Here is a 26,745-nt window from a genome sequence, read left to right as displayed (position 1 = left end):
GGAGGGAAGACTGAGGGTCAGAAGCCAAGAAAGAAGTCCAGTCCAGGACCTCACCCTCCTTTGCTGTGACAGGAATTCAGCCTAAGGCCCAGGACGCGGGACAAGTTCAGGCATCCTCTAACCAGCTCTGTGGCCACCACAGCCGACCAGCTCAGTGAACGTGTTCACATGACTGCAAATAAGGTCTCTGGCTGTGCTGCCCCCCAAACCTACTTCACGGGAAGCCATCTTACTAGAGACCTAGGGTTACATCCACCGTACACTTATGGCTCCAGTGACATTTTAACTGCTAATAATACAACACAATTTTGGCCACCCAAACAGCTATGACAGAATGAGTCTATTAGTTTGTAAGCATTCCCCCAAACGGTAGAAGAGACACTAAATAAGTAGGAAAGTGATAATTCATATGAAGTTTGGCTGATGAACCAGCTCCCACAGAACCTAACAGACAAATCTTAAAACAGTATTTTCTTTCTGGGCGGGGCAGGGGTAAGGGAAGGGGCAGAAGAGTGGTGAGTTTTCTCCCACCGTGGGAGTTCCAGGAATCGTAGACTGGCAAGCTCCACGGTCAGCTCCTCTACCCGCTGAGCCTCCGCACACTTTATCTTGTGTGTGTGAGCATTTGCCTGCGTGGGGGAAGGGCTGATCGGCAATCAGGGCCCCTGGAACTGGACTAGAGATGTTTCTGAGCCACTGTGTGGTGCTGGGAACCAAACCTAGATCCTCTGCAAGAGCAGCAAGTGCCCTTAAACCTGCCGGGCCTGTCCTGAAGTCACCACATACCGGATTTTCTTTCAACAACCATTGGATAATGTTATAAAATGCCAATATTTTTATTAAAGATTCTTATCAGTATCAATAATGCAACCTGGGGAGTGACCCTGGAACTTGACTAGGTTAACCTATTGCACCTCTGATGCCACATTTCTGAAGGGATACAACGCAGGCCTAGCATGGTGGTTCCCACCTGTGATTCAAGCACTTGGGTTAAGGCACTGTCACAAGCTCGAGGCCAGCCTAGCCTATAGAGTGAATTCTAGGCCAGCACGGACTACAGTATAGGACCATATCTCAGAAAACAATGATTAACCGAAGACGAGGAGACGTGACTTCTACACAGACAGACATGAGCAGTCAAGTCTTAACAGAGGCATGTGAAGCCTGCTTCACTTGGCTATTTAATCATTAGTTATTGCTTTGGTTTTTAATAACTTATACACTTCAGTAAATGGAGAGGAGAAGTTGCCTCATGCAGGCAGGCCCAGCAGATTCCTGTTTCTGGTCCCCTCAAATAGGAGCTGTGACAAAACCAGAACACAGTGCATTCGTGTGTTTTGTGCCCCCCCCCCCCCCCGTCACCTTCCACTTTAGATTTTGAGATAGACTCTCAACGGACCTCGAGCCTTCTCATTTGGCAAGGCTGTGTAGGCTGAAGCCACAGCAACCCTCCCGTCTCTGCTGGGATCACAGACTCGGGTTTTAATGCCTGACTGGCAAGTGCTCCAGGGACTGAATTATATATATGTTCCCTGCTTTGCCATTTTAAAGTAAATAAAGGGTCTGACGTCAACAGTGCTGCCTGGGCTCGTGCTGGGTCGCAAGCCTGGAGTCACATCTCACACGGCTTCTTGTGAAGAAAGGGATGATAGACTCTCATCCAAGCCAGGAATGCAGGGCTGTTATCTTATGTACAATATTAGTGAACTTTCAACGCTAAATTTTAAATCTAATTAATGTCTCCCTTTGGTCTGATGTTAAGTTTTACACACTCACTAAATTAGAAAGTGAAAGGTCACTTTGTTGTTGACTAGACTCAGGATAAAAGACAGGTAAAGACAGTGCAACTGAAACACAACCCTATCACAATTGACATTACACCTTTCTTCACTGAGCCTTCCAGTCAGTGACTATGAAATTCCACTACATTCTGAAAAACAACAACCCTTCTTTGCAGGGGACAAAGATGATCCATGAAGTTAACTGGTTGCTAGGACTTAACAGACCTTCACTACTCTCTATAATCAAGCCATGAATTTTTTTTTTCTTTCTTTCTTTGTTTTCTTTTTTGGTTTTTTTCAAGACAGGGTTTCTCTGTAGCCCTGGCTGTCCTGTAACTCACTCTGTAGACCAGGCTGTCCTCGAACTCAGAAATTCGCCTGACTCTGCCTCCCAGAGTCCTGGGATTACAGTTGTGCGACAACACCACCCGGCTTAATTTTCTTTTTTTAATCCTACATCAAGTTCTTGCTGTCCCTGCAGAGGACCAGAATTGAGTCCCTTACACCCAATCATCTGTAACTCCAGCTCCAAAGGATCTGATGCCCTCTGCTGGCCTCTAACACCCCCAGCACATGTACCATGCAGTCACACAGAGACATACACAAATTACAAAAACTCACTGTGTATAATAAACTATAAAAATAAATAACCTGAAGTCACTAGTTAGGTAGAGAAAACAAAACAGGACGTACATATAATTGGTAACTCCTCATCTTCTGTCCTCTTTCCCACGTTTCAGCTGCCTACAATCAATGCATGTGAGCATGGCCCATTGATCAGCCTTCAACCAGGTCGGTGCAGTGATTCCAGTCCCCAGTGGGTGGCCGTTTATCTACTCAACAGTGACGTCCGCACTTTACACAGTGGGTACACTTTTTGTTGTTTGAAGGAGAGCTGAGACCAACACGAATTTCTTTCTCTTTCTTTAAGATCTATCTTACAGATTACGTTTTATTCTTACTAAGAAACCAAGAGCTGAAAATAAAAAATAGCTCCCACAAAGACTCACCAAGGTGTTAGTCACCTTGTAAATCCCATTTCTCATCTGCTTTCTTAAATTATGGAGGAAGAACCTAACAATTATACCAGGACTTCTTTCCTTTACTCCTGGACACACAATTATACCATCTGGCCTCAGATAAGTGGATCACGACAAACTGCTTGCTGGGTGTTCAGAATCTCGCAGGCTGATAATCCTCCCTCACTCCATGGATGACAAAAATGAGACTCATGGTAGCTGCTCAACACTTGACACTCATGAGCAGGATCCAAGTGAGGTTCCCAGTCTCCTGGCACGGCTCAGAAGCAGAGCAACAGCTCACAACATGTGACTTCCTGGGTTTCATCCCCAACACAAGAAAGGGAAAGAGACCTGACCTACCTGCTAGAGTTCTAACACCCTTTGCAATGCCTTCCATGAAGAAACTACATGTCTTCCAAGATGTGAAGCAAGCACTTGCTTTGTGCATTGCTGAAATGAAAAACACTGCTAAGTAGAGGTTTCAGAGCTCATCACGATAAAACTGAGCATAAAATCAGCACATGATCCAGCAATCCTATTTCTAGATCCACCGGAAAGACTCGGGCTCTCTTGTACACTTGTGCTACAGCAGCGTTATTCACAGCAGCTCACTGAGACAACCCAAACGTCCACTAGCAAAACGTGGTATACACCAACATTGGTAGGCAGCCAGGTAAAAGGAATAAAAGTTCTTAGGGCAAAGGCACCACTGCCAAGCTTAGCAACCCAAGTTTGAAACAAAGGACCCACTTGGTAGGAGAGAACTGACTACTAACGTTGTCCTCAACATCAGGTACTAAGCACACAGCTTCACCTAGACTGGCTTTTTACCGCTCAAGACATGTTCTCAGTTGAAAGTGAAGCATCCTTCTGCCTCAGTGTGCATGCAGGCACACACACACACAAACAAACACAAGTATCAAAACTAAGCTACAAACCACAACATAACACATACACTACAACACTACACTCCAGGGTGAGGTGAGAAAAAGATTCACACTTGGATGTGCTCTACTCATGAGCTGCTAGCGGGAGACAAACAGTGACCTTTACTGAAGAACTGTTGGGTAATATCCAAAGTCTGTAATTCAAACAGCCTGAAAATACACAGCCAAGTGTTATCCATGTGCTATGAGATAAGGAATTATTTATTCTTTTCACCTCCCAGTGTTTTCCAGTCCCCTCCCCCCACAGTAAATATCAGTTACTTGTACAATCAGAAAATACAATAGGTAGAATTACAGTGTGATGTTCAGAGAACATAAGACACTATTTTCAAAAACATTCTCAGGAAAGATATGATGCGAAATCTCAACCTTTGGGAGGCTAAGGATTCCATCAGGTTAAAGGCTAGTCTGGTTTAACTGTGAGACTATCTCAAAACAGACAAGGAATAAAGAAGGAAGAGCTAGGCGGAGGGCTGCTCTACTGACAGAAGCCACAGAGGGAGGGAGAACCCATTCCAAAGCAGGCTTCTGACCTCCTAGCACATGCATGGAACACCCCAAAAAGCTGTAACCAGAACAGATCAAACAACCCCCCCAAGCCTGCTGGGGCGTGGGGGCACACACACTTGCGAGGGAGAAGCAAGAGTGGGGGACCGAGTTCACGGACCACCGCAGGCAAGACGGGAATACTACACCATACCCTAGAAGTCAGCCTGGGACAAGTTAGTCCCTGTTTCAAAACTAAATTACAGCAAAACCAAAACCTATATCACATCTCAACAGTGATTCTAATGTTATATGGCGAACCCCAAATTTCAAACAAATACTAGGCATAAGCACTCATAGGATCCTTTATCTGCCACTGGGAGTCTTGTCCTTGATTTTGAGTTGAGACAGATCTGCCTAAGCAGAATTTGGTCTCCTGCAGAAACAGCCTTAACAGACGCCCTCACCTCAGCTTTCCAATCAATACTCTGCTTGGCTCCTTAAAAGCCTATATTGGTGGCTGCTCATAGGCAAACCAGACAACACTGCTGGCAGGTAGAGCAAGGTTAACCTCTTAAGTCAACACAGAGCCACATTTTCACAAGGCCAGCATAGTGCTCCCCATGTATAACTCCAAATTCCAGGGCACAGTCTTCAACGCCAGCACTCAGGAGGCCGAGGCTACGGCAGGTGGATCTCCAAGCTGGAGGGCAGAACCTGGTTGGTCTACAGAGTGATCCTAGGACTGACTGCCAGGGCTGCACTGAGAAAACCTGTGTCAAACAAACAAACACCAAGCAAGCAAGCAAACAGAAAACCATACAGAATTCTAAGGTTCAAGTCAGAGTAAATCACTGCTCTAAACAACTAAGGATAACCATGAAGTTCATGAGACAAATGGTTTATACTAAATATTAAATATTTATAAATACATGTATAAGATGATGGGGAGTTCCTCGAGAAATGACTCTGTACACCGGCTGTCTTGAAACTCACCATGATAAAAAACTACTTTCAGGGCCGGAAAAATGGTTCAGTGGTTAAGAGCACTGAGTGCTTCTCCAGAGATTCTGAGTTCAATTCCCAGCAACCATATGGTAGCTCAACTTTCTGTAATGGGATCTTCTAGTGTGTCTGAAGACAGCTACAGAGTATTTATAAAAATAAAATAAATGAGAGAGAGAGAGAGAGAGAGAGAGAGAGAGAGAGAGAGAGAGAGAGAGAGAGTGAGTCACTATGTAGCCCAAGCTGATGTCACTCTCGCAGCAGTGCTCCTGCCTCAGCATCCAACATGCCAAGATTACAGGCAGGAGGCACGAACCCTGGCAAGGGTGAAGTTTGGAGTGAGAGCTCTTCAGTATTTTAAATTCCATAAAAACCAAAAGACAGACACATGGTCATTTTAAAGACAATTCACTGGTATCATATGTGCATAGAAAAAAATGGTATATACAAAATATAGTAAATAAATCAGGAAAAGAATGTTCTCACTAAAATTCTAAAGATAACGCCAGGACAATCTGCTTGCTTCAAAGTCTTTTTTGGGAGCAAAGATGCATTCACTCAAAAATGTAGTGCAGAGACTGAAAGACCAAATACACCTGGCTTCCAGACTGTTGACTCAAACCCTGTGCACAGTGGCCAGCTTTCTGTGATCTGTCAGCCAGAGAGCAGAGATGGAAGTCCTCTCACCTGACCAGAGATATCATCAGCAACGTCGCTCTACTTTTTGTTGTCTTCCTGACTTTGAAACAGGCCCTTCATGCCCAGCAAAGTTACCTAAGCAATTTAAAACTAAGAAAACCCTAAATTTCAGCGGTAAAACATCAAAGCTGTACATATTAGAGCTGAAGAAATGCTATACGAACAAATACTCATGGCCAAGGTGGTGGTGCCAGGTAAGATGGCGCACGCCTTCAGTCCTCAGTTCTCGGATGCTGGGGTTACAGGGCGTGCCGTGAGTCCATGACTAGTGTAGCCTACATGCACAGTGACTTCCAGGCTAGCGTAGACTACACAGCAGGACCCTGTCCCCAAGACCTTACAGATGTCTTAGTCTGGGGGGAGATGAGGATGGGGGTAGTCAAAATCTACTGCATGAAATTCTCAAAGAATCAAAGTATTAGATATTAAAAATGCCTTGTAGGTATCCTAAAGTTATGTGCCTCAAGTCCTGGTCCCTATAACCTAGTTGTGTGCCTCAAGTCCTGGTCCCTGTAACCTAGTTGTGTGTCTCACGCCCTGGTCCCTGTAACCTAGTTGTGTGCCTCAAGTCCTAGTCCCTGTAACCTAGCTGTGTGTCTCAAGTCTTAGTCCCTGTAACCTAGTTGTGTGTCTCAAGTCCTAGTCCCTGTAACCTAGTTGTGTGTCTCAAGTCCTGGTCCCTGTAACCTAGTTGTGTGTCTCAAGTCCTAGTCCCTGTAACCTAGTTGTGTGCCTCAAACCCTAGTCCCTGTAACCTAGTTGTGTGTCTCACGCCCTGGTCCCTGTAACCTAGTTGTGTGTCTCACGCCCTGGTCCCTGTAACCTAGTTGTGTGTCTCACGCCCTGGTCCCTGTAACCTAGTTGTGTGCCTCAAGTCCTGGTCCCTGTAACCTAGTTGTGTGTCTCAAGTCCTGGTCCCTTTAGCCTCAATCTCCCTATCAGTTAGTTCATGGTTTAAGGCTTAAGTTTCTCATTATTGAGAGACTGATTCGACACATTATGTATTTCTTTTCTTCTCAAACTATTTCACCTACCAACAGAATCCTCTTTCCACTTTCAGAACTCCTGTGGGGGAGGGGAGAGGTAGGTCACAGCCATTAGTGCATTTTCAATACGTCAGAGAACCCCTCTGAGCCTCTCTACCCCCCCTCACCCCTCATCCATTCAGAAGAGGGGCAACTGGATGGAGGCACAGACCCTCTGCTGGAGAAGGCTATTCTTAGGAAACAGCAGGGGCTGGCGCAGTCGCAACACTCCGGGCTCTGGACCAGAGGTCACCGGCTCAGATTTCAGATGTGAGGTACAGTTCCCAACTCCTGTGCAGAACAGTTTAAGGGGCTTTAAAATAAACCTCGATGTCTAACAGCCTATAGGACTTCAAATCTAAATACAGGGATACAGTGGGTAAACTGAGTGTGCTGTTTCACGCCTGGAGTCACAGCTTTCAGGAGACTGAGGCAGGGGAATCACTGTGGGTTTGAAACCAGCCTGGGATACAGAGTAAAATTCTGCCAACAAACAAAGGAAAAAAAAATGGACACACTAATCTTTCTTTTAAACAAAAGCCCATGTGTAGAAACAGTTAAAGAGAGGCTGTGTATATGTCTCGTCCAAAGGTAGGATAAACGGATTATATTTCATAATGATACTGACACAGGTTTTTACACACAGACCTAGTCTAAAAAGGGTCCGCTTAATTTCAGCCTTATTCAAAGTAAGCTGCTAGTCTGTAAATGTTTCTATTAAATAATTTCGCTTTAAGCCAGGGCGGTGAACTAAAAATACAGGCAGCGCTGTTGGAGATGAGAGTGCCTATCAAGTGCTCTCCGTAGACAGCCCACGAGCCCACAACTCAGACAGGGAGGCACCAGGCGATTAGCAACCCTTTACAAAAATAGATAAATAACGCTGCGGTGCCCAAGCTGTCGCCCAGAGCGCTCGGCTGTATTCCCCAAAGGACACGGTAATCCGTGCCTGACGAGGCACCGGGACAAAATCAAGTAAGGCTCTGGGAGACTGTCTAAAGTGTTTCCACAGACACAGTATCAGAATGCAAGTTTCCTTCCATTGACCTTTTTTCTCTACTTAAAAGTGATTCCTTTACTAACACAGAAGACATTCCACGTTAAGACCACGATGAAACTTGAGCAATTTCTATACACAAATTGAGAAAGGCTTGTAAAAGTGCAGCTAAAAATGCTAAGTTCAAAATATCACTTCTGCTTTTCAGATAAAGTCCCTACGTAACTCACTGTTAGCCCTTAAAACGCTAATAGAGAACGTTTATATGGCTCCTTGCAGATTTCGCAGTGCTCTCATGCACCATCAGATACCTATATAAAATGATACAGGAAGTGCTTATCTAGGAGGAGGAGTTGAGCCTAGGACAGGGGAGGGAGATGGGAGTGAAGGACTGCCGATCAGAGGTCAGAGGTCAGCAGTGGAGGCGATCAGCAGAGGCAGCGGAGGCAGCTAAAACTGTCAAATGAGCCTCTGCCCACCTCTAGCTTGACCCTGGTTTGATGACAGGAAAGAGTAGATAACAAGGACTTGCTGAATTTCGAGAATTTTCCATTCATTCCACCACTCCATGACAAGTGAATGCTTACACATCTGAATTACTAGGGAGCCTTTGAACCAGCAGCTATTTTGAAAGACATGGTAGGTGTCTTGGCTTAATTAATTTAGCAAGTATTTATGATCACTTAACAAGACAAAATGAGACCCATGGGAGATACAGAAGGTTCTGTCCTACTCTACAAAAGACAAACCCAAAACAATATATAAAGCCTTTAACTGCTGAAAAGCAGCAGTGTAGACGGACAGAAGCTGCCCACACTTTCCATCAGACAGACTCACATAGGTGAACAGGAAAACCAGATCCTCTTCTGTGACAGTACTGTGTGCACACCTGCTAGGGCACTAATATACACACAGGCAAACATCTCAGGCCCATCTGCTGAAGTAGGCACGCCATACACAGTACACACACAGATCTGCACATACAAGGAGCCAGCACCCAACTTCTTAAATATCTTATCAACTGTGAGTGTATTAAATAATACCCGCATTTCCCCTACACATGAGTCAACATGGCATTCACATTCTTGTCATGGGTTCAAACAATTCTAAGTTGTATTTGACAATCAAAAGGCCACAAACTAAAATAATGACAAAGAACACATCTCCAAAGCTGGTCGGACAGCATGTGACAGTGCCTAGCTAACACACTCAAGAGCTCTTCCCTCAGAAAGCTATGGAGTCCTCCAGGGCTATGACTGCCTCAGCCCAGAGAAGACACAGATGAGAAACTTTCGTGGGGGGGAGAGAGGGAGGGGGGGGAGAAAGAACGAGAACGCTGGGAACTGATGGGAAGTTTTGCACTGACGTTCATAGCATTTAGAGTTGGTAAAGCTCAACATTATATATCTTGATCTGTTAACTTTACAGAGGAAGCCAGTGCTCTTGGCGAGTGGTTCAAACCCCCTCTCACATCATTAAATACCCATCATATGCTGGATGCTCTACTATGTGCTGGAGACATACTATGTGCTGGAGACACAACTGAAGTTGCTTGTTTTGGGGTTGCTTGCTCTTTAACATTTTTCTTGATTATGGTTTTTTTTTTCCTTTAAAGAATTAGCTATTATTTCCTCATGGAATATCTTTCAACTTAGCATGTCATCATAGTTGGTGTCTGTGGTGGCTTGAATCTGCTTGGCTCAGGGAGTGGCACTATTAGGAGTGTGCCCTTAACAGGCCAGTGGTGGCGCACACTTTTAATCCCAGCACTTGGGAGGCACAGACAGGTGGATTTCTGAGTTCTGGTCCACAGAGTGAGTTCCAGGACAGCCAAGGTTATACAGAGAAACCCTGACTCCAAAAAAAACAAAACAAAACAAAACAAAACAAAACAAAAACAAACAGGAATGTGCCCTTGTTGGAGAAAGAGTGTCACTGTGGGGTAGGTTTTGAGACCATCCTCCTAACCATGTGGGTGCCAGTCTTCTCCTGCCTGCCTTTGAATCAAAATGGAGAACTTTTGGCTCCTCCAACCCCGGGTCTGCCTGGATGCTGCCATGTTCCCACCTTGAAATGGACCAAACCTCGAACCTGTAAGCCAGCCCCAATTAAACACTGCCCTTTATAAAAGTTGCTTTGGTCATGGTCTCTCTCTCTCCAGCAATGGAAACCCTAACTATGACAGTGGCTGTGTTGACAGTGGCTGCGTGGTACTAGCGCTGCATCTTTAGGAAAAACACACTGAAGTTCATTTGCAGGCTTCCTATGAGTCAAAGCCGACCGACATCACATACGCCAGTTTCTTAAAAATCACAAAATGCTTGTTTTCCTATTAGGGAAAGTACTTAATTATCAACTATGAGTAAGAATGTTTGGCTACTTAATCAATTAATTAATTGATTATTATATCTCCATATCCATCCTCCAGGCAGGGTCTTCTCTGTATAGCCCTGGCTAGCCTGAAACTAGCTTTGTAGACCAGGCCTTAAAGTCATGAAAGATCTAGCTGCCTCTATCACTAAGTGTGGTGGCATTCAGCGTGCACTAATACATCAGGCACATTTGTTTTTAGGGTAGTCCGATGCTCCCATCTAAACTGCTGTGGCCTGAATATGGGGAAAAAGAATGCATTAAGTGGTCAACATGAACTTGTCTTTATTGTGGACTCACACTGGGAAACAGACGACAAAAGTAGAATTCCTTTCAAACACTGCTTTTCATAAAATACCTCTGCCTCAACATTTTATTATGAAAATTTCAAGAATATAAGATTGGAAGAATTCTGAATGACAGGGCACAGACAGGCACATCAGGGTCTACGTTCTACCCATAGACACTGGGGTGAACCTGCTAAACTAAGAAGCTTAACTCCTTTGCTGCCAACAAATAACACTGCAGGGGAATCAACTTAAACATGAACAGTCCCCAACCTCACGAGATAGGGCTTATGACAATAGATTCACAGACTGAGACTGCCGCTTGGCTAAGCCTCCGGAGTGGCTCGGCACGTGCCACACTCCGTAGGCGAGCCGGAAGCCGGGGAGGGACAAAAAGCACCAGAACTAAGGTTCAACCAAGCCGGTTGACTCCAAATCTTCAGATAAATGTACTTTTGGCATTAAGACCAGAAAGCAAGAAAGATGGTGTTCATACGATTTTCACATACTGGAAGGCTCAGAGATACCAACTTTTTAAAAGGTGTGCGGCAACCTCACGCCTTCATGTGAAGGATTACTTCTCTAACTTGAAGGCTACACATTAAACCAGCACAGTGCAAGATGAGTAAGTGTAATCTTCACCACCAGGATGCTCCTAACTCTCTAACTAGGCAGTGCTTCCAGCACAAAAACAGGAAGACAAGAGGCAGGACACAGCACCAGATGCCAGTGTCTGCTGAAGCTGGGGGCAGAACCTCCCCACCTACCGTGCTCCAGAGAGTTGAGTGTTGCAGAGAACAGTTTCAGAGTAATCTCTGGTTGGTTAGTTGTTTTTGTTTGTTATTCAAGAGGGTTTCTCTGTGTAACCCTAGCTGTTCTGGAACTCACTCTGTAGACCCAAGCTGGCCTCAAACTCAGAGATCCACCTGCCTCTGCCTCCTGAGAATTAAAGGCACGCGCCATATCACTCCCCAGTAAGAACAACTAGGATCCTCTCACTCATCAAATTCATAGAAGGAAATCCAAGCTCAAAGATAGCTAAGTCGGTGAAGTATCTGCCTTGTAGGAAATATGACATGAGTCTGGATCCTCAGAACCCACATTAAAAGGCATGTATGGTGGTGCACGCCTGTGACCCAGGCTCTGATGCGGTGGCAGGCGGGTATCAGGAAGGCTCCTGATCGGTGGACACAGAGTTAGTAAGTAAGCACAAACAATGATACATATGCAGTATGCCCCACTGCAGTTACATTCTGAGTCTACCAGACACCTGACTCCTACATAGACAATGGTAGGTCCTGCCCACACCAACACTTTGCAACACTATTACTTAACAACCTCACTTTTCTCCATATTGCAACAGTTTAGCCTGTAGTCTGGTCAAACAGCAGACCCATACTGCTGTAGAAACATCTGAACCCAGGCAGCCAGGCCTGGCGGTCCCAGTCTATAATCCCAGTCATGTGGGAGACTGAGACTAAGTTCAAGGCCAGCCTGGGAAACTGAAATCAAGTCTCAGAATGAAAATGCAGCTAAGGACAGAGTCTGGCTGACTGCCAGACACTCGTGAGTTTCCCTGGAGAGAGAGATTCACTGAATTCATGTAGTGATGCAAGAGCTAAGCTGCTATTTGTAAGTCTCATGAAACCAATCAAAGAAGAAAAAAAGAACCCTGATGTGGTGACACCACAGCACGATGACACCACAGCACGATGACACAGAATTCTAGATGGACCTTCAGAGGTTGAGGGGACAGGAGAGGAAGGACTGACAACTCAAGGTCAGCCTGGAACCATATAACAAGACTATTTTTAAAATAAACACATAAAGCAGGTGTGATGGTACACACTGTAACCCCAATCCTACAGAGCAGGGAGACGCTGTTCCAAGGCTCCCAATTCAAGACCAGGTTTGTCTACTTAGTAAACTCATCCCATCTCCAAACAAACACAGAAAGAGGGGGGAGGTGGGGGGGCACACGACTCTGAAAAGATTGCTCAGAGGTTAAGAGCATTATTGCTCTTACAGAGAACTGGAGTTCTCCTCCCAGTACCCACACAGTGGCCTAGAGCCACCACTGTCGGGGATCTGTGTGGACACCACACATGCATGCTATCCACACAGATGCTTGTGGGTGGGCTAAACACTCCTACAAATACGATTTTTAAAATGAAAGAGAAACAACCTTGCTTCTGTGACTGGATTTGTGCTGGTTTTTAGTGAACAACTGGCCTAGGGGATAAAAAGGGATTTCCAAGATTGACAGGGTTTGGGCTAGCCAAGGCCACATGGCAAGATCAGCATCTATTCAGCTCCATTTAAGAAATAAACTGCCCCTGGGAATAGGGAACACTGAGACAGGAGGATCTTGGTTTTTCAAAACACCCTGGGCAATACAATGAAGCTCTGCCTCAAAACTGGACTGATTGGGTTGGGGTATAGCTCAGTTGGCACAACAGGTGCCTAACACACCTGGCCCGGGTCCCTGCCTCCAGGAGGTAGCAGGAAGGTCAGAGGTTCAAGGCCATTCTCAGGCTACATAGGGAGTTCACAGCCGGGCGGTGATAAAGAATGGGAGGAGGAGGATAAGAAATGACAAAATTATTTTCAGAAGCTAGCTGTGGTAACCCTTGCCTATAATCCTAGGACCTGGAAAATGGAGGCAGGAAGATAATCAGGAGTTCAAAGCTAGCCTCAACTACATGATGAGTTCAAGAGCAGCCTTTGGGAAAAAAATACACAAAGTATAAATGTTCCAGTTACTTGTGTTGTTTGGATGTGAACTGTCCCCACAAGCTCACGTATCTGAACACTGCTGCCCAGCCAGCAGCTAGCGCTTAGGGGGTAAGTCACCTTTGAGCTTGGGTCCTTATGCAGGAGAGAGTTGAGGTTGGCGGGCCCTGGCTCCCTGTGCTCACTGGTTAGCTGAGGTGAGACAGTCACTTCTCACTCCCACTGGCAGCCCTGTCTCCCCTACTGTCCAACTGTGAAGGGAGTGAGGCCTCTTTCCCCTACGGGTACCGTGTCAGTGATGAGGACACCCACACAGCGGCTCCAGTGCTTTCAGAAAGGTGTCAGCACCAAACCCCACAGCGCTGAAGAAACAAGGACAACAATGACACCAGGAGCACAGGTATTAACCAGGATGACCACTGCTCAGTAGACTCCAAACCAAGGAGAAAAGCTAGGAGCATCTTTTTGCCTCTAGAGAGCTTGTAGCTGAGTGAGCCCGCCCACCGCGAGGAACAGCAAAGGTGCTGACGTGTGGCAAGGGTTCCACGGCTCCAAGGGTAGTGCGTGTATCCGACAAGCCCTTAACATTGCCTGTGACATAAAGACTGCAAGCTTACAAAACACACAGACCACTAATCAGTCAGGCAGAGCCTGAAATCTCCGAAGCTTTAGGCAGCAGTGGGAAGATTGCTGCCAGCCTGGGCGCTATGTAGTGTGCAGACCAGTCTAAGATCAAGCCGGTCTTCAAATACCAAGAGATGAGCAGGAAGAAACTATCACCACGTCAAAATGCCACAGAGTGGGTTGTCTGTGGTAAAAAACCACCGTGTGCTCTGAAGTAAAGGGGCTCCCCTGCTCTGCTCTGCTCGGCTCTCCTGTGCCTGCATGCAGGGTACACACAGTGCTCTAAGTGGGACTGGGTACTCCTGCATCCCTGAACCACACCCACCCACCTCCGCCTCCAAGCCCGGTATATAGTCTCTTAAAGATACATTAAACTTGTGTATTGTGTCTCTCTGTGACACACGCCTGAGTCAGTCACAGAGCAACCTGTGAAAGTTGATTCTCCTACCGTGTTTGGCAATGAGGCGCCTTCACCAGGTAAGCTGGCTTTGCCGGCCCACAAGCTCTAAACTGAAGTATGTCAGTACTAACTCAGAAGTGCAGCACACAGGAACCCCAGAGTAAGCTTGTCCTCAAGCGCAGAGGTTTTATCTTCCACCCATAGGAGATCTGGTTACTAGTCCATCAGGAAAGCCCTTGCCGACCGACTCCAGCAGGATGTCGGCATACAGCACCCAGCGTCAGCACGTGGAGCCCATCCAAGCTGCAGGATCTCAGAGACACAACTGAGATCAGTCTGAGCGTGTGTAGAAGGAAACAGAAGCATCTGCGTTTCCACAGCTCCTCACCTCTTTTGTGGGGAATTTTCTTTTCATCTTATAAACAAACAAAGCGGCAGATCATGTCTTATCTCTGAGGCAGAGGTGGACAGATCTCTGAGTTTGAAGCCAGTATGGTCTACAGAGCAAGTTCCAGGACATCCAGGGCTACACAGAGAAACTCTGTCAAAAAAACAAAACCAACCAACCAACCACAAAACCCCAGAGAAGCACTTGGAGATCACTGCTGCTGGTCTTTCTAAGCACGTCCTGGGAATGTCTACTGAGAAGTGCTTCACTGACCGGTGCTCCCATAGTCACACCAGTCAGTGCCCAGCCCTCACAGTTGGCCACCTCTCCCAGAGCATTTGCTGACAACAGCCATGGTCCTGGATGGCATTCCCCCAGCTGAACAACATGGGGATGACACCAATTCAATGGACATGGACAGATTCAACCGGGCATAAGCTACTTCACTGAGTTAGCCACTAATAAGCACTTGGCGCATGTGTGGGGTAAGAATTTGGTTGATAAGAGAGTGCTTTTCCAAGTACAAGGACCTGAGTTTGATCCCCAGAGCCCACAGAGGAGAAAAGGCAGGTACCCAAGGGTGGGGAAGTTTAGACAGGTGGGTGGGTTCCTCAGGCTCCCTGGCCACTCAGAACAAAGAGGTGAACAGTGCCAGAAGAATGACACCTCCTGTCTCTGCACACATATGCTCACCCAAAAAAGGAAGCACGCCCACCAGAGAAAGTAGACCACCAGGTGCACACTAAGTAAACACGCAGTGGTGCCTTTCCTACTGCCACCTGCTCCATAGAAGAACTCGTGTAAACACAAAGAGGATTCCCTGATAGCCAGATATCTAGGAGCCACGCATGCGCGCACGCGTACACACACATGAATATTTGTAGTAGTTCAGAAAGAGAAGTCACTTAGAGATCCATTCATTCTTCACTCAGTTTTCAATGACTACTAACTGTACACCAACACTGTCTTGGGATTCAGAGGAAGAGAGGGCAGCTGTGACCTCTGTGTCCTCACAGCTCTTATGCAGCAGAAGTTAAACAAACACGGAGTGGCAGGGTTATATTTCTAGCACTTATTAGGCTGAGACAGGAAGACTGCCCAGAGTTCAAGACTAGAACTGGACTACATAGTAAGTTCAGGCCAACCTATGTGGGACCCTGTCTTAATAAGCAGGACAGATGTCTTTAATAAAGAATTTGGAAGGCAGAGACAGAGGCAGGCAGATAAATCTCTGAATTTGAAGACAGCTTGGCCTACACAGGCAGTTCTGGGACAGGCTCTTTCTGAAAACAAAACCAACCGGCAACCAAGTCCTGCTGCCAAGCCCTGACAACCTGAGTCCCAGCCCTGGAGCCAAGACGATGAGAGGAAAGAACCGCCATGGCCTACAGGTTGCCGTGTGACCTAAACACATGGTCACCAGAAAAAACGTGACTTAGTCAACACAAGAACAGAATCTCTACCAAGCCAAAGCGAAAGTTGAGATGTCCGTCTATCTGTGTGCCCCAGTGGGGCCTGAGGTGCTGTGCTGTCACTGAGGACAGCCAAGGACATGGACGAAACCACCGAACAGTTCTACAACACTGGTGTCCGGTCACATTACTCAAGGCCATTAGAGAAAAGACTTGATAGACTTTCATCTAGAAAAACAGGCTGGAAGCAGGAGTAACGGTGACGGCAACACTGAGTCTCGGCCAGCCTCGGGGTCTTGGTGCCGTGAAGCCAAGAAGGCAAAGGAAAGTGAAAAGAGGGGGGTCACAGCCCAGAGGTAAAGGTGCATCACAGAACACTCAGAAACGGAACCCCACAATCAAGAAGCAGTGTGCTCTCCCACTTTCCCTCCCCACCCTGTCTGTCTGTCTCTCTATCTCATATTTCTAAAGAGTTCACTTGTAGTCAGGGCTAGCTTGTAGATCTTGGTATATAGTTCAGGCTGGCCTCAAAGAGCAATCCTCCTGCCTCAGCTTCCCAAGTGCTGAGATTACAAACACATACTACCATGCCTGGCAAAAATAAGTATCTTTGAGAGGGACAAAACTTAACTAAAGCATCAAAAGCCAAAGATGAAGAGGTTTTGGGACTGATGAGGGCTGGAGAGGCGGCTCAGCAGTTGAGCAGAGAACACTTGGAGAGCAGCCAGAACTGTGGTCCAATGCCCAGCACCCAGAGCCACACCCACAGGGCAGCTCACAACTGTCTGCAGCTCCAGCTCCAGGGAATCTGACAACTTCACACAGACACGCAAGTAGGCAAAACACCGACGCTCATAAAAATCAGTCATTAAAAGGAAAGAAACCAACACAATCAAACTAAGAAAATCAAAGATCCTGACAGAGTGCAGGAATATAATAGGAGGACTCCTCTGGGAACTAGGAAGACACTTTCCACTGCAGGTCAACAGTGTTGCAGGCAAAACCTCGAGGGGCCTCCCCGCCTCCCTCACACGTAGGTGTCCAACCCACCTGGTTTTACAAGGAGTTTTAACAAGTACAGACCTGGGCTCTTCATGAAATGCCACAAAAACTAGAGTTCCTGCAGGCTGTGGAAAAGTAGCTTTAACTCATCAGTAAAACTAGAAACTAGAGTAAAATAGAATCTAGCCCTGAAAATTCTACACCCCAAATTGCTGATTAAGAGTTAAAAGAGTCTCAGTCACTGACTGGGAGTCTGTGCAGTTTTCTTGGCAGATATCTGAACAGTGAGCGAGAGAGTGATCAAACCAAGGAAGGGACCGAGTCCAACCAAGTGAACAGTGTCCTGCAGGGACAGCCCACAGCCAGCCCCTGAGACTCTAAAGCCACAGCTGAGGTGATCCAGGTCAGGAACACAAAGAGCTCCTGGCAAGCCGCCACGGAGCGGGAAGCAACAGTTCTAAAGAAAACATAAAAGTTGTTCAGGGGGAGGAAAAAAAAAACCACAGTAATTATTATACATATCTGCTATAGGAAAACCCCAAATAAATAGTCCTAACAATATAAAAAAACCAATACATACATACATACATGCATACATAAATATCTAGCACCTATTCCAGGAGGGCAAGGAAGAGGTAAGGAAACCTAAACAGAAGAGCGTATTTTACCAAGTTTATAAGGGCATGCTGGAAATGGCTGTCAGTGAGGTGGCTGCCACCCACCTCTCAGCGTAAAACGCCAGGTGTGGAAGCTGTACCTGGAGCTCCAGTACCGCAGGGAGTGAGGAGTCCTGGCCCCAGGTCAGGGAGAACAGCCTGCCTTGAGGATGGATGCTGACACACACTGACACACACTGACAGACACAGACACACACACACACAGAGGCGCAGACCAGCCAGTTCCGTGAAGGAGAAAGCAAAGTGAGGGCAGTGTTGTGAATGCAAACAATGTCGATTTTTTTCGTTATAAAAAACCATCTCCTTCCTCTTACCCCACCTCTTTGACAGCTGCCTGTATAGCCCTCTTCAAAGGCAGCTCCACATCCCAGTCACCACAGGAGCCTGGAGAAGTCGAGTGTGTCAAAACAACACTCCAAAAATGCACTCAACTGGGCATGGTGACACACACTGGTAACCAGTGACAGGAGGATTAGCAAGAGTTCAAGGTCATCCTGGGATGCTTAGAGAGTAGAGGAGGAGACCCTGGGGCACTCACAAGCTCTCACCTCAGAGCACACAGGGCCCCTTTCTAAATAAATAGACTGGACCAAACAACTTAGAGACTAACACAAAGAAAAAAACAAAACAAAACAGAGCTAACCTCTACCCCAGAGCCCTAGGCAGAAGATCATGTGGGTAGAGCCATCAAGGGTCTAATTTACACTCCTTCTCCAACAGCAATTTAAACTATTTCTTTACTTTACTAAAGAAGGTTGATTTCAGAAAGACTTTGTTTTATGTTGTTTTAAAGTGTCAACTACTGCTACTGTGGGTAGTCCAAACCTTTAATCCCAGTACTTGGAAGGCAGGGGCAAGGGCAGAGACAGAGGGACGATGGATCTGAGTTTGAACCCAGCCTGGTCTACAGAGTAAATTCCAGGACAGCCAGAGCTACATAATGAGACTCTTGTCTTAAACACTCCCCAACACCCATCCACGCACACACGTGCGCACAGATTTAAAAAAAAACGTGTCAACTACTAAAACACTACTCATGAAGCAGGCAGTTTGTATTGGTATGCAGCTAAGCTATATGTTGAGTTAACTCCCCCCAAAAAATCGGAGGAAGTAACCCTTTGAAATGATGGAATAAGATACTCTAGGTAATACTTTTTCAAAAAAGCCATTCAAAGCCGTAATTTATCCTCTAATTCTATCATATATATATTTTTTTGAGTGGGGTGAATTTTTTGGGGGGTAGGCACGGGGCCTCTCCATGCAGCCTGGCCCCTATCTTTTTTTCAAATTGACCATTACTCTGTGTTCATAGGAAACGACAGTGGAAGACAGCACAAATGAGGGCACGTGTGGAGATGCACAGCGTTGGGGAGATGTTTCTCCTCCTACCTTGGCTCTAGGGATGGAGGCCAGGTCGTCAGTTTGCTGACCATGGATTTTATCCGCTAAACCATCACCCTGACGGTATCTCACCCAGCACATCCTGCCCTAGGAGGCGGGAAAGCGTCAAACCGAGGGCCTTGCGCTTGCCTATCAGAACTACATTCCCATCCCCGAAAATCCTCTACAGTGGTCAACAAAACACAGCCCTAAGAACTTTAAATCTCAAAGACTAAAAACACTAGAACTGGCTCTATTCAGAAAATGACACACACCTTTTAAAGACTATTGTAACGTTATTTAGACAATGTATATCTACAAATGTACTAAATCACTGGATCACATCTGGCACATCAAATTCTGATGCCTCCATAGCACACAGTTTACAGTAAGTTCTTTGTACTTGGCAATGGTTACAAGGCACCAGATTCAATAAAATAAACTGAAAATAAACAGAAAAGGAGAAGTACCCCTCGTGACCAAAGATATTATAGAATGCTAATTCAGGAAGTTATTCAGCAGCTTATAAAAGAAATAGGAAGTTGTTGACCAACTACTTGAAGAACTATTTCCTGCAGGAAAACCTGCAGAAGTGCTGAGCTATAAAGAGAATTGATTCTTTTAAAATAAAAAGGCAAGGTGCAGTGGTGAAATTAGTTCAGTGACAAACAGTCAGTTCAGTGGCGAAGATGTGACATCTCCAAAGACTGAGCCTTTGTTAGCTGCAGCACGTCTGTCCTCCTGTTCAGAATAAAGGTGCTTGGACTACAGATCCGCCCCATCGCTGGCCAATATAAAGTCCCTGTCTCTAGATGTCACTGACCTAGGGCAGTCACGAAATTAGATGATGGCCTTGAAACTGGAGGATGGGCCAACCGACTTCAAACTCCTTCATCTGCAGTCACAAGGCAACAATTAGCTGTTCCCAAGTCAACAATTCTCCCAGATCGCTCAAATTACATCATCTTGCCAGCTTGGACCTCTGGGGTTAGAATTCTTCCTGCCAAGTATAAATCTCAAGAAATGACATACTTTGTAACATAAAAGTTAGTTCCAAAAGGTACCTAAAAAGATGGAGGAAAGGGTTAGTTTCCATGGTTGGAACGAGCTGAAGTTCCGAAGCTAGTTCAGACCTTCATCCCACAGCTGGCTGGGCAGGAGTATCCTTTTGAAAATGTTATCACAGCTATTGTTTATGCATCTCTGCACACACATGAGTGTGAATACGGACACACCACAGCTCTGACTACGGACAACAAGCAGGAGTCAAGTTCCTTCCTCCCATCCCGTGGGGCCTTCTGGGAACCTCAAACAAAAGGAAAGTATTGACTGCGAAGAGAACAATTCTAAAACCTAAGATAGCTACTCCGCACCAGAAGTCAGGGAAGGTGTTGATGCTGTGTGTCGAGTGGCAACTCCACTTAACACCAGGGAAAACAGCTGGAAGAGAGAAAAAGGTCTCTTTCACAGCTCTTTTCCAAACTGCACACTGTTGACAAAGCAGTTTACTCTTCAGAAACTACCAAAGACCAGACCCGATCTTCTACACCTAGTTCTCAGAGGTCTCCATACAACTCAGCTCACCTGCTGTTAAGGTTACCCCTCAGGTCAAGGCCTTCTACTCCAGAGCATAGTGTGACAAGGCTCTGCAGAACCACTGGCCCTGAAACAGCTCTGACTTCCACTGCAATCTCAGTGGCAGTGAGTTTCCTCACTTCCTGCTAGTGCTTGCCTCTCAGAGAAGCCTTCCCATTCCTCCACAGCCCTCACAGTCTGCCCTAATCTACCTTCTTTCCAGCCCCCTTGGAAAGGGGTGAGGGTGCTGAGGGGGGAGACGGGGCCAGTATGCACTACCCACACAAACCCATCCACGAAACAATTACTTTTTGTGGAAAGAATCATCCAAAGTTTTTAAAAGCAAGAATCTACAATGAGGTTTATTTCACCTCCATAAAAACGACTGCTCAAATAATGAAAATGCAGATGTCACCAAACAAGCAATTTTAAGAAAACACAAGAGTAAAAACAGCACAAATGTTGCTCTTTAACCTTCTGCTCATAGCACAGCCACAACTGGAGGCCTGCAGGCTATTAGGCTGTTTAAAATCTCCCCAGGTCAGCATGGGCCACAGCAGGGAGGGGCTCAGCTAGTCTAAGCCTTTCTTTTCCTCCCTAACAACCTGGTTAGTTTCCCCTCCCTTCCCCTCCAGGACTCGTCCCTCACAGCCAGCCCCTCTTCCAAGTCATTTGCTTCGGACTGCTGCTTAAAGGAGGAAAGATCTGGCTCAAGTGGATGAGTTCGCCGGGCTTGCGTGTCCTTCCCAGCAGGCCCGTTATTGTTCTCCTAGAAACCTGACCCTCTGAGATGAGTACCAGGACATCAGAAATAAAAACAGACAAAAGTTATAGGGGGAAAAATGGCAACAAAGCAAAAAAAAACAACAGTGGGGGTGGGGTCCCTTTCCAAGATCAAGATCAAATCTCTTCCAGTCCTCCTGAAGTTTCTATCCTGAGTCCGCACCCTTACATTACGAAGTAGTAAGCAAAGTGAGGCATCTTGTGCAAGCCTAAGCCCGCACTCGGGAGGAAGAGGCAGGACAATCTGAGTTGGAGACTAGCCTGGTCTACAGAGCAAGTTCCAGAGAAACCCTGCTTGGAAAAACGAAACAAACACAAAGAAGCAGCCCACAAAAGATAATCAACTGAGAGTAGAGATCCAGGCGGGGTGGGAGAGGCTGGAGGGAGGGGTGTCACACACAAAACAATGTTGTCACTGGTGGACCCAGAGCCAATAAACCCGCTACAGTTCCTGTGGATTGTCAGACAAATTTGAATCAAAATGAGCATTGTTGTCACTGCATTATCTCAACCCAGTACACCAATTCAAAGAGCAGCACAACAATCTGCAGTCTGTAACCAGTCTGAGTGACTTCAAACTCTTAACTCAAATAAGCTCTAGAAAATCAGTTTTACTTCATTTTGTCCTTTTCGGGTAAATGTAATTTTGCCATTCTGTTGAAGAAAAGATACTAGGGAGGGAGGAGGGCAGCGGCCAGCAGGGTCTTGCTTACACTTCCCCAGGGCAGTACTGCGCTGTACTGACAGGCCAAACCTCACAACTAACATTTTCTTCACAGTTTGAGGGGAAAATATGTTAAATGACATCAAAAATACTGCTCAAGTATTTGTTGTTTTACAATTTAAGTTCTGTAAAGTCATGTCTTCCCCAAGTCCTGCCATTTCCTTCTCTACCAATCATTTGAATACATACACACACACACACACACACCCCGGAGGGGCACAACGGAGATAATATAACACATATCTCTGCTAGGTTTGGTATTTAAAAATTTATATTTTTTTCATGGTATTTTTTTGTTTTGTGCCAGGCTAATTACCAAATCTGGTACAAACTCAAAACGAGATTATCTCATTTTGCTACAAAAGTTTGCAAAAAGGCTCTAAACCAAGAATAAATTAGGCTTTCAAGATATGACCAACCCTAAAGAGAGACAGACAGACAGACAGAGAGCGAGCTGGAGCACAGCTCTATGGTAAAAGATGCTTGTTTACCGTTTATAAGGCTGAACTCCATCTTTAACCACAAACAGCAAAGTGATAAACAGCTGAACACTGTTTCGAAAAGGGTAGTGAGTGAGTGAACCCACCTGCATTGATTGCCACACGTCCCAGCACTGCCCTCACTACTTACTTTAAGAAGTATCTCTGACCAGAAGACGTCTTGGCCATCTCCCAGCCTGCTGGCAGTGGTACATCATCAGGGATCTCAAAAGAGGACTGGCGGAGATGCTGAGCTGCAGGGGAGGCGGCAGGGCCAGAGACTACACCACTGGCCGTGAGTGTCCCAGGAGACACGGCCCCCAGCTGCAGGGACGCTGGAGAGGAGTGAGCTCGGACGTGCTGTGGAGTCAGAGCTCCGGCGGTGCCCGCATCCGTACTGGCCTATCAGGGACAGCAAAAGGAAAATTGGCCATAGAGACAATAGCACCTACCCCTAACTTCCAAATAGAACGTCACGGCAACCAAATACCTAAATGTCAAATGCCAACTTTAATGTTTAATTTCTTACACAAAGGAACACAGGTGTCCAAATAGACCACTTCTAAGTTACAAAAATTTAATAGGCATTATAAATGTTATTTTACTGATGAACAGTCCATCTGAATGTCTACTTTCTAGATAGTGTGAAAACAACAAATGCTAGGCCTAACAACTTTATTTAGTGGTGGGGAATAATGCTTACCCCACAGTCCACAATAATCAGGACTTTTTCTAAGCAGTGGGGTCACTTTTCCAGGTCCTAGAACAAAACCTGAGGATGACGGTGCACATTTTTCTTTGTTTTAAATATCTAATGTTCCCCCATCTGTCACTTTTTTGACTGTGAACGAATGTGATCAATAAGTCAACCATTATAAATTATACAACATTTAATGAATTCAAAGCTCAGAAATGCACCAATGCTAAAAGCTCCCCAATGAAGAGAATAATAGGTTAACTCTTTTTGTGCCTAGAGGATAAAGGCTATCAATTCCATTATAATTTGTGGATTCACACATATATAACAGCAGGGGGAAGAAGAAAGGATAGACCTGCAAAGACCCCAATGATTCGAATTTGCATCCTACCAGACCAGTGTTAGACAGGTATTATGAGTAAACTTGTCTGTAAATTAGTTTTTCTCAGCAGAGGACATAGGGATATAAGAATTCTCAGGCCTGTAGATGATTATTTACAAACTCAGATACATACTCTTCATAATCTAATCCTCTTATTGGAATTAGCATTTATCAAAATGTTTTTCTAGATTAATATTGATAAGGAAACTGAAAGGACCCAGCCGTCACTTAAAGCCCCATATCCGAAGTTTCCAGGTAGATTTAACTTTAGGAAATCATTAGCTCACAGAAAAGATAAATTTCTTGACGAACAGCTCTCTTAAAAACCGCTTAGAGAGAAGGCAAGGAGCCAGTATTACAAGTACACTTTCCTGGGTCCATTCCTTCTGACTTCTAAGTGCTACAAAATGGAGCGTTCAACCAGTGTATTCCTTCAAAGTTTCCCTGGCCGTTTCTCGATTGCATGCCAACCTACATTTAGTTCGGTGAGTACAGAAACTCACTTGTGGGGGAGGGAGCAAATAGTATCTAGGTCTACTGTTGTTACAAACTAAGAATTTATTTAGGCTCGCAGCTAAATAACTTTTCCTTCCTCCTTAAGAGGCCTTTTGTAGGGAGGTTAATCGAGATTTTCAGAGCTCCAAAAACCCCGTTCTACAGCAGGCCCGCCTAGGAGGGGGACTGGCGTGGGGGCGGCAACTCCTTTCCACTCAAGTTACAGCCGAGTGGGCTAACGACATGGCAGTATTTGGAAAACCAATTAAGTTTTGGGCAAAGTTCCTGTGCTGGTTTAGCCTAAAGCAAGTTCTTTAAAAATTAAGTAATTAAAAGCAGGGGGGGGGCGACACTAAAGAAATCTACCAGGACCTATCGGAATGTTAATACTTTGAAACAGTTTCACTTCTGTGTTGGATCCAGTTGGGAAAATAACCAGGCGTCGTGGATGTGGATAAGCAGCCATGTTCGCATCCGCAGTCAGTTAAAAAGCAATGGCGAGCCTGGAATTAGTCATTGCTTCCCAAACATTACCTTTAATCACAGTTGAGCCAGGCAGAACTCGGCCTATGAGTCAACCTGCAACGCGCTATCAAAGGCCGGCACCGTGAGCGCAGCCGAGCTCCTGCGCAACGCACAGACGTGGCTCATTTAAAAGCTTTCGGGCCGAACAGTAAATAATAGGTTACGATTAGGAAAGGGACACGTGAGCCCACCGTGTGAAAGAATCCCGCCCGCGCGAGTTCCAGGGCACGACGGAGGCGAGCCGGGGGCGAGGGAGCTCCGCCAACTCCCGCGATCGCCGGGGCTGGGGAGCCCGAACCCTGCACCCGGACCGCGCCTGGGCCGCGAGAGCAGCAAAGCTTTCGGGAGAGGGAGGGGGAGGGGACGGGGAGAAGGAACCAGAAACTCAATGGACCGGTTCAACCCCCACCCCTCACCGACACCGGAAAACAAGAGGGCAGTTCACGCGGCTCCAAGGGAGACCCCAGTGGCGCGGGAAGGGGACACCGGGGACCCCCGGGCTGGGGTCCGGCACGAGACGCCGCCCCTCCCCCTCCCCCGTCGGAGCGAAGGTGCGGAGCGGAGGCGCGCGCATTGTGCAGTGCCCCGCGGCCGCCAACTCCGCGCAAACAGCCCCCGGCCCCGCACCCCCACGCGGCCCCGAGCCCCCGCGGTGCCCTTACCTGTCGCGAGTGGGACTTGGGCTCAGGCGGCTTAAAGAAGGAGTCGGGCAGCTTGCGAAGCCGCATGGGCACGGTCTGAGGCACGTTGGCCGTCTTGGGGTTCATGACGGCGTTGAAGAGCGCCTCCAAGTCGGTCTCCGAGTCCCCGCGGACGTGCACGACCTGGTGGCCGGCCGGGGGTGCGGGCGGGGCCGCGGGGGTCCCGGCCGGAGACACGGACGGCGGCGCCGGTCCTTGCGGGGCCGGCTGGGGCGGCGGCTGTTGCGCGGGCTCCATGGCTGCGGCCTCGTTCGACGCTGGGGCGCTGCGCTCAGGTTCTGGGGGCCGCGACGCGCGCCCGCATCGCCCTGCGCTCCTTGCCCGAGGCCTCCTCCCCTCCCCTCCGCGAGCTCCTTCCTTCCTCCCTTTCTTTGCCCCCGGCCGCGGAGGCGTCCCAACCGAGACAGAAACTTCGGCTCCAGACGCCCAAACTAAAAAGTTGCGAGGAGCGCCCGCCCGCGCGCCTCGCGGGCTCCGCCTCCTCGACGCTCTTCCTTCCTCTGCGTGCCCGCCCGCACCGAATCCGCAGCCCGCGGCCCCCGGGGAAACTTTCTCTGTGCGTCGCTACATTCCTGCAGACTCCGGGCCGCACGTGACCCGGAGGCGACCGCGCTGCGTGCGCACCCACCGGCCGGCCCCGAGCGCTACGACTGCGGGCGCAGACCCTGCCGACCCGCGCGCAACGCCAAGGCCGCGAGGGATCGGGACAGCAGGCTGGGTAGGCTGGGTGCAGCGGCGACACTGTTCACCCGCACGGATTGTAATCCGGTCGGGTTTTAACTTTGATTCCATGTACTACCAAGTTCGTAGAAGAAACAACAAAACACTTGAGGGCGGGTGCAAATGATTACAAAGTGAAGCTCGGAGACCTGGAGTTGCACTCGGAGTACCCTACAAAAAGAAACATAGTATCATCTTTTAAAGTTGTTTTAAACAGGCTTAACTCGGTAGCTAAGGATATTCTACGACTCCGGACAATCTTTGGGCCACAGACTTCCCGACTGCTAGCACCGGTTTTGTAGGTCTCTCCCTCCCCGCCCCATCTCTCTCTCTCTCTCTCTCTCTCTCTCTCTCTCTCTCTCTCTCTCTCCTCTCTCTCCTACCCTTCTTTCCTCTTTCTCTCTCTCTCTCTCTCTCCTTCCTTCCTTC

The 26,745-nt window shown here is 47.1% G+C and overlaps 1 protein-coding gene across 2 annotated transcripts in view; it reads right to left on the bottom strand.

The window, feature by feature from the left end:
- The window catches only part of Yap1 (Yes1 associated transcriptional regulator), a 71,291-nt gene extending 45,279 nt beyond the window's left edge, over window positions 1–26,012 (bottom strand). Inside the window, exons 1-2 of one of the 2 annotated variants that reach the window (XM_052189145.1) lie at window positions 25,558–26,012; window positions 22,948–23,198 (exon numbers count right to left, since the gene is read on the bottom strand). In XM_052189145.1, the coding sequence (XP_052045105.1) occupies window positions 22,948–23,198; window positions 25,558–25,833 (527 nt within the window). In that variant the 5' untranslated portion in view covers window positions 25,834–26,012. The remainder of the gene's footprint in view (window positions 1–22,947; window positions 23,199–25,557) is intronic. The other variant, XM_052189146.1, reaches the window with a different exon arrangement.
- Window positions 26,013–26,745: the final 733 nt, after the last annotated feature.

The sequence above is a fragment of the Apodemus sylvaticus genome, chromosome 7, assembly GCF_947179515.1.
Source record: "Apodemus sylvaticus chromosome 7, mApoSyl1.1, whole genome shotgun sequence".
Taxonomy (NCBI): domain Eukaryota; kingdom Metazoa; phylum Chordata; class Mammalia; order Rodentia; family Muridae; genus Apodemus; species Apodemus sylvaticus.
Note: the sequence above shows the minus strand (reverse complement) of the source record. Positions and strands in the feature narration are given on the sequence as shown.